Genomic DNA, 8,694 nt, shown 5'->3' with positions numbered 1-8,694 from the left:
TCAACATAAAATAATAATAAATAAAACAATCTAGGATTTAATCCATTACCTCTCAAAAAAAATAGTAAAAATAGAAGCAAACTAGATCATGCTAATAGAAATAATGTGTGCCAAAAGACAAAATGGTTTCCCTTTTTGCCAATCTATATATCTCAAGCAACTTTACAACTTAAGGATATGTTACCTTAGGATATCTCAAATTGGCCCTCCAATTCAGGATATACAAAATCCATTTGAGTGTGTTAGTAGGCTTGTAACTCAATATGTGAGTTGAATAAATAGTTAAGGGACTAAGTAACTAGATAGGCCAAGAATAGTGTGATCAAGCATCAAAGTATTGAGAGAAAGTGTACCTCATGCCTTTGTAAGTCATAAGCTAGATGGACAAATCATCACATGGAATCACCATGTCAACTCATGTAACTTTGAAGACTTACAATGTCCACTTCTTTTGTGGTTACATATAATTGATTATGATACTAGGGGCAAATGAACCTCATACACCTCCTAGTAAAATATTTTTGCTTAATTATTTTACTATGATAAGGAGCTTCTTTGTACAAAAAAATGTGTTCCTTTAATGTTTGCATCAACTTAACTTTTCTACCATATAACCTTTATTTATTTTTACAAAACTTTGAGTAAATCATTAAATGATCTAATTTTCCCACATATAATTGATTATGATACTAGGGGTAAATGAACCTCATACACCTTCATAGTAAGAACCATTTGCTTAATTTTTTTAATATGATAAGGAGCTTCTTTGTAGATAAAATATTTTTTCCTTTAACCTTTGCATCAACTTAACTTTTCTAGAGTCATTTGAGTCTACTCTAACATGTCTTTCTTGTTAATTTACAATCTTGCAACAATTGCATTAGATTTTGCATATAACCTTTATTTATTTTACAAAACTTTGAGTAAATCATTAAGTGGTCTAATTTTCCCACCATAATCAAATAATGTGTTTATTATTTTATATTCTATTAGAATTCCATTTATTGTACCAAACAATATTATAGTTAATAACTTTAAAAAACTTACATTTGAAATTAAATTAATAAACAACCAGATATTTCCCAAAAAAAAATAAAAATTTATAACTATTTATATCAACTAAGTTTTTTCCATAGAACACCAATCTTAGACTGAAACTTGTTTTAAGAGTCTTAAGAGTGAAACCTATACTAAGAGCCAAACAAAGCCAAACACTATGATCAACATCAAAAATCATTGAAAAGTTATGGAGAAAATTTAAAACCCAAATAATTCAATTGTTTGAAATTGGTATAGTACTGCTAAGCTACTGCACGGACTAAGAAATAATGACAAGTCTCTTACTTTTGAAGAGTAAGGGCCCAGCAATGGCTGGTTAATTCCGTGGAATCATGCACTCATTGATACATACCCCAAAAAAGTTTGGTTGTTAGGTTCCTTAAAGAAAACAATCTTCATTATGGAAGATAGGATCTAGTGATCTATGCTCACTATATGAATGGTACGATTGAAGGCCGGACCATACACGTGTATAGAAATATACATGAACAGAGCGAAGCGAAAGAGAGGTCTGTGGAAGTTCTGTAATAATTTTCCACTTAAATTGTACTGGGTAAATCTCCATTAAATTAAAATCCACGCTGTCGGTGCTTGGCAACACTAAAATCATGTTTTTTCCTGTGGAGAAATGGAGATAAGGCATAAGAATTATGTGGTCACACACACAGCATACAGATATTTCATGACTTATTTTGCCAACTTTTGAATTTGGACCGGGCGATGACTGCAAAAGTGGGTATTATTCGATGGGACAAATTTAATGCCATGGACGTCACGGTGGAGGAAGAAAGAGAAGAATTTGAAGGTACAAATAATTGGGTTGACAGCACAGTCGCAACCTCTTTCATTCCCGCCCATAATTAATCATTGATACAACTAAAAGCCTCAAATCAATGGGCATGGAATAGAATGTACATTCCCTAATCCCAACCATACCTTTTCTCAGCATTTCTAAGGGTGAAAATTTAGGAATCTTGAGTTGGCAATTGTGGGCCAGAGTTTTTAGGACTGGGCTTGATAATTGCCAGAGTTGGCCAAAACATCTCATCACAATTAGCTGTGATGATCTAGATTGATGTCTCTGGAAAAAAATTTAGAGACATCTGGGATGATTTGGAGCTCCAATTGCACGTATAAAAGGACGATTGGTGTCTCATAGGATGAGTATACTTTCTTCTACTGAATTTTGTATTGCAATAAGAGTTGTAATGGAGGGAGAGAAAGGTTTCTTTTTGCTTGTTGTTTTAAATGGGTTTCTGGTAATGTCTGTCTTGGCATCCCCTGCAGTCTTTTGGGAAGACTTTCATATAACATGGGGAGATGACCACATTAAGCAGACTAGTCAATTAGATGGCAATGCCATCCAGCTTCGTTTGGACCAAATGTCAGGTAAATTGTGATTTATGGGCTGTTTTTGAAAGATCCTTTGGCTTTACCTAATAGTTATTTGGCTTTTGGGGTTAACTGTGAAATTTTATATATTTTCGAGATTTTATTTGGATAGTTTTTTAACAGTCTTGATGGTAGGATATAGAATGTGATCTCATTTTTCAAATATAGACAAACATATTAACTCGTTTGTATAAACTGAAACTATTAGAAACATTAATCAAGAAAGGCTTACTCTAGATGGACTGTCTACAAATTTTTAAGTTGAGGAGACAATAAGGCATATTGTTGTGATTGTGTTTTATTCCAGGGTCAGGATTTGCTTCAAAGAAAAAGTATCTTTTTGGTCGAATTAGCATGAAAATCAAACTTGTTCCTGGTGATTCTGCTGGAACAGTGACTGCTTTCTATGTAAGATTCTTCACTAGTTTGGATTTTTTTGTTTTCTAAATAATGCTTCAATGTACAATGTAACATCTTCTACAGGTTGAAAGATACTGAGTTGTATTGGGTTTGCTTGCTTCCTTTTCTATTGAGGGACCTTACTTCTCTATCAATGAAATATTCTTTACTAGTTTGGATTTCTTTGTTTGCTAAATAATGCTACAATGCACATGCTAACATCTTTGCCAGGTTGAAACATACAGAGCTTTCTATTCAGGGACCTTAGTGCTCTATCGATGAGATACCGTTTATTTAGTGCAGGGGTTTTTGACATTTTTAATTAACTGGATCATATTATTAGATGTTGAGCATTTTATAAGTGTAGGCTATAACTTCTTTCAATCGATTAAACTTATTGGATTCCCATTGTCCATCCATCATGTTGATCGTATGTAATTTCTGAATTAACTCTGTATAATTTCTTTCAATCATTCATGAGTCATTCCGCAATGAAGTTATAGAATATTTGCAAGTACCTATTTCTAGTTGTATGCTCCATGCCTTCATCCATGTCCTCCACGAGGAAATAGTTGACATCTTCTTCTAATACTTGTATTTGGCCTACATTCATGCTTGCCTAGAACATACAATATTGGATACGGAAATGCATTATCAAGTCCCTTTTTGTGCTACACTTTTGCACTTAATCAACTCCACGCTTGACTACAAACGGATCCTAAGAAAAGTATTGCCTGTTTTGGAAGTGAAGCAATACTTTTCTTAACAAACTATTACTTTCTTGGTTTTTGGGCTTTCACTGTAAAATTCTTTTTAACCCAACTTTTCAGTTTCTTTAGACCTTTCTTAAGGGTTAAGTATACTAAGATCTAAATATGCCCTTCCCTTTTGGTCATTTATGATTGTATGAGCAGATGAATTCGGACACAGAAAACATGAGGGATGAAGTGGACTTTGAATTTTTGGGGAACAGATCAGGACAGCCATATACTGTCCAAACAAATGTTTTTGCCCATGGCAAGGGTGACAAAGAACAGAGGGTAAACCTCTGGTTTGATCCTTCTGCAGAATTTCACACCTACTCTATTCTATGGAACCATTATCATATAGTGTAAGCAGAGCCTTCCCTAACCCAATTATTTGATCTCGTACTTGTTGAGTCATTATGCTGAAACAAGGACATTTCCATATGTGCAGGTTCTCAGTAGATAGTATACCAATTAGGGTATATAAAAACAATGAAGCAAAAGGGGTCCTTTATCCAAAGTCTCAGCCAATGGGAATATATTCAACTCTGTGGAATGCAGACAATTGGGCAACACGAGGAGGGCTAGAGAAGATAGACTGGAGTAAATCACCATTCAATGCTTATTACAAAGAGTTTGATATCGAAGCATGTTCATTTCCTGGAGGGATTAGTTGTCCCTCTAACACCGCCAATTGGTGGGAAGGTTTGAACTACAGGAGTCTGAATGCTGTACAGGCCAGGAATTACAGGTGGGTGAGGCTGAACCACATGGTATATGACTACTGTACAGACAAATCCAGGTACCCAGTTCCCCCACCAGAGTGTTTGGCTGGCATTTGAATCGTTTCAACACACCATGCCTTGGAAGACCGAGTTCGGGACTCTAGTTGTTATCATTTGTATGAAGGATATGTATTGTAAATATAGATAATGTAATCTGTTCATATTATGCAATAATGAGGAAATCCCGAATTTCCTATTAGAAATTGGCAAGGGGTATGAGATCGTAGACGATAGACGTCGTTTCTCTTCTATATTACAAGTACAATCATAATTTAAAATACACAAAGGAACCGGACACCGGACACTCAGAGATCAGTATCTTCTGTCACAACAAAAATAAGATAGCAAATGAATTTGATTCAAAAATCATACAATTGAATTTTGATAGTAATATCACAGAAATAAGATATTTGAAATAATTCAATATAAAAAATTAGCAGCAAAAATGAGATATGATGATAGTGCTGATAATAAAATGTACATTATACAATATATTTGAGAGTAAAAATCAAAGAATGTGAAACTGAAGTTCTGATTAGGTAAAGCAAGACAGGGCCCAAACTCACAATAAAAGAAACATCAAGATTGTAAAAGTAATATCAAGTCAAAACGATGGGCGGAAAGGAATTCACAAGAGGTGAATTCAAAAGGCTTTAGAAAGATGCTACAACCAAAAGGATCCAGTGTCCAGCACCTTCTAAATTAAATTTTGAAAACACAAGGGTTTGGATGGGACCGCCAAACCAGAAACTAGAGAACACCTCTTGCTCCTCAGAAAGTAGGGGCAAGGAAGAGGGACAAAGAAGAAAACCAGCAAGAGATACTTGAACTCTGGCAACTCCAAAAGACAACAGAAAACCTCCAATATTGGACGAAAAAGACAGGAATCGGCAAAAAGGAAAACTGTGAAACCCAAAAACTGCAAAGAGAAGAAAGCCACACTAATCAGTGTGAGGGCATAGTCAGCTAATGGAAAACATCCAACCAGAATCGTAGCCGCCACCAAGCAACTGTATGAGGAAGAGCACCCACAACAATGTACAGTGATTCATTCCATGATAAAGTTAAATTCACATTGAGATCATGTAACATGGTATAAAGTTAAATATAGATTATGCAATTTAGGTACTTTTTGGTTGTCAAGAGATGAACATCTTTTATAGAAAGAATTTGAATGGGTGTATAGGAAAATGTTATTTATGTTATGGTGAATTGATCTTGTATTAAACAAAGGAGATGAAAGCTCTTTATATAAATTTACAAAGGTGATGTTTCTCAAAGAAACAACTGTGAACTAAAAATGAAAATAGAAAATGCTTAATACACTAAAGACAAACTAAGATAACCATTAAAGGGACATTAAAATATTCCAATACTTTGGAGAAATTTGTGTCCTTTGACATGAAGGATGTTAGGTTATGCATTTTAATAAATGACTTCAATTAAGAATGTTTACCATTATAAAGTAGCTAAAATAAATTCTAATTTGTTTATGAATTTCAAACTTACTTCCAATTAAAAGCTAGTATTTCATGTAATGTAATTACAAGAAATTTCAAACTTATTACAGAAATAAAATATTTGAAAATCCCAAACCAAAAAGTATGCATTGGCTTGTCAATTAATGGGAGTCAAAATCTCACCAATCTTAGAAGTTTTGTTTATTGAATGATTTCATATTAAGTGGAGGAGGACTCTTTGACTATTGCTAACAATGAGAAAAATTGTTTTGAGCCTACAGCATAGTTGAGATCACAAAGATGATACGAAGATTTCAATTAGTAAAAGCATTGTTGCAGCCATCGATCTTCCCACCCACCTTGAGCACATAATAAATTAACTGAAGTGGTTTTAGCACAGGTAAAAACATTGAATTGATTTCGATATCTCGTCAAAAACAGAAATTTGTATCATATGACTTTAATATGGCAAATCTTATAAATTTGAACATTCTCACATTTTCAGAGATTGAAGAGATGAAGTTTTGCACATCCAAGTCATCTAAGGAGGATTACTGTTCATGTCTATAACCACAGAGTACAATAAGCACTATATAGTTGAGAGGATTTTAGCATCTGCATCCTATGGAGATATATAAATTTGGATTCATAGGTTGGTGATATTAAATGCCCAAAATTGTATTTCTTATATTGGAAAAAAAACCATATTTTCTGTTGATCTTAAGCTTCCTTATTTTCCTTCGCTTGAAATTCATCAAGAAAGACTCTATTTGGTATTTTCAACATTTTTTTGATTTATCTTTTTGACTTTTTTTAATTTTTACCAGTTCAGCGGTTGCTGTTAAAGATTATATCTGTAACTATAATGATTGTAGACACACCGAAAAGATCAATGTTTCTTTAATACACGGAATTTATTCAAGGAGCCTAATATCTTGGTGCAAGTTGAAACAGCTTCTTTTCAGTACCTGTTTCTTACTGTAAGAAATAGTTTTTAATGTATGACATAAATATGTAGATGACAAGGTGGGCCTAAATCTTGCAAACTAAAACGTAAAATATATAAGGAAAATTTGGGAAAACATTAAGTGTCCCCTGGGTAAGATTTGCATTTTAGATTTCTGTTTAGTGCCTAAATCTTCGACAAAGGGTCGGCAAAGAAACAGGGGTGTTTTTTTGTTGGATGGGTTCTTGTTTGCTTCTGAATAGTTCAACTTGGTTTCACAGACTGCCTGATCTGTTTGATGTAATCAAAACTTTCACACATTTACTCATTCATTTAGAACAAGCTTAAATTGTTGAAGATTGATACACTCGCAATTATCACAAGTCAAAGGAACCCACAAACCACATAAAAGCTAGACCAAAAAGCAAACAGTGGAAAGAGAAGCGGCAGATTTTCTGATTTTAGAGACGGAAGGAAATGAATATAAGAAGTTGCAAGACGGCAAGTTAAGGAATAAAGGCAAGGAAAAGTAAAACCTACTGAAATCCTCTTACTGAGTTGACGAGTTAAATGCATTATAAATCTATTTTAGGAGTAAAACATGCATATGACCTTAGCAATCAACAAGAAAACAGAGCACGCTAAGATGGCCTTCGCAGGGATGGGGTTGGTCATAAAGATTAAAAATAATTTGCATTCAATAATGTAATAAGGAAAAATTATCTTCGCTGAACCTTCCCTACACATCTTAAGAAAATCGGAAGAAAACATGTCAGTGATTATTTATCAAGCACAAGTTATGATGTTCATTCGGACTATTGGCTCCTCTCTTATTTTATGGCATGTTTGGTTTGAGCGAAATAGGAGGATCTTTCATGATGTGCAGTTTGAGATTAGGCACCTGTGGAGCAAAATTGCTAGTTCTTTTCATGAAACACTCCGGCTAAATGTGACATTGGTGGAGGTTTGGATCCTAGCGATGCTGGTATTTACTCACGCCTTTCATTCCTCTTCAGGGCGGCACTCCCTCGTTTCCCCACACACGCTCTAGGAATAGAGCTAGGCAGCGTTCTCAGTGTGTTAATCATGGGGGGCATTGGTTTCCTCCCAAGGCTGGAGTTCTTAAAATCAACATTGATGGTTCTTTTTCAGGAAAATCTTAGACCGGCTGGTGTTGGGGGAGTTGGGCATGACAGCTCTGGGAATATTTAGTTTTTGTTTTCTATATACAAGGGTTACCATACAAATAACCTCATGGAAGCCCTTGCTATTTTAGTTGCAGTGGAACAGTGTTGTCAACATGGCGGAGAAGAATTATCTGTGAGACTGACTCGCAGGTGGTTGTGAATTTATTGAATAGACAAAACCTTGTGGATGTGGATTGGCATTTGGCTCTTGTTATTCAGCAAATCACTCAGTTATGCAATTCTCTGAATTTTGTGTCTTTTATGCATATCTCTCGTCACTGGAATGGTGTGGCTGATTGTTTGGCTAAATGGGCCTCCGAGCATGTGCCGGATTGGAACATTACTGATCATAGGATGCTTCCCCTTGATTTGTCTCTCAGATGCTGAATTAACTTGTGGACCAAGATAAATCTCTATAATTCTCTTTGTTTCTTCTGTTGTTCTGTTTTCTTTGATATTTTAGTGATGTTTGACTACCAAAAAGTATTGACTAAATATACAGATTAGCATCATTTAGCAAACCAGCTACTTTGGTATATAGGCATATATGTTTAGAAGATCTCTTGCTTAGCAACATATTTCATTATATCCTATATTTTCTTTTGATGTAACAACACTATTTTCCTCTCAGTGATTAAAAATGCGTAGAAAAAGAGAACACATTCTTTGCATGCATGTCTACCAAGGCATTTGCAACTGCATCATCTGACAAAAATCCCC

General features: G+C 34.7%; 1 protein-coding gene and 1 long non-coding RNA gene across 2 annotated transcripts; both read left to right on the top strand.

Moving 5' to 3' along the window:
• The first annotated feature begins 2,225 nt into the window (after positions 1-2,225).
• LOC149557805 (putative xyloglucan endotransglucosylase/hydrolase protein 6) lies at positions 2,226-4,584 on the top strand. The gene is made up of 4 exons (XM_089832296.1): positions 2,226-2,448; positions 2,759-2,859; positions 3,765-3,961; positions 4,048-4,584. Exons 1-4 carry the CDS (start codon positions 2,268-2,270, stop codon positions 4,436-4,438), a joined length of 870 nt encoding a protein of 289 aa, XP_089688422.1. The 5' UTR covers positions 2,226-2,267; the 3' UTR covers positions 4,439-4,584.
• Positions 4,585-6,094: 1,510 nt separating this feature from the next.
• Positions 6,095-6,745, top strand: LOC149557804 (uncharacterized). Its single transcript, XR_016352413.1, has 2 exons — positions 6,095-6,241; positions 6,347-6,745. It is a non-coding gene; the product is annotated as an uncharacterized LOC149557804 (long non-coding RNA).
• The last annotated feature ends 1,949 nt before the right edge of the window (positions 6,746-8,694 follow it).

Source organism: Cupressus sempervirens, chromosome 5, assembly GCF_028749045.1.
Source record: "Cupressus sempervirens isolate cs-2001-9-10 chromosome 5, ASM2874904v1, whole genome shotgun sequence".
NCBI classification, from domain to species: domain Eukaryota; kingdom Viridiplantae; phylum Streptophyta; class Pinopsida; order Cupressales; family Cupressaceae; genus Cupressus; species Cupressus sempervirens.
This window is presented reverse-complemented; position numbering and strand designations above follow the sequence as displayed.

Bases quoted from the DNA above. Each gene is read 5' to 3' on its own strand.
- LOC149557805 (XM_089832296.1), top strand. From the start codon at position 2,268: ATGGAGGGAGAGAAAGGTTTCTTTTTGCTTGTTGTTTTAAATGGGTTT. The intron at 2,449-2,758 runs GTAAATTGTGAT...GTTTTATTCCAG, and splicing joins TCGTTTGGACCAAATGTCAG to GGTCAGGATTTGCTTCAAAG. The intron at 2,860-3,764 runs GTAAGATTCTTC...TTGTATGAGCAG, and splicing joins GAACAGTGACTGCTTTCTAT to ATGAATTCGGACACAGAAAA.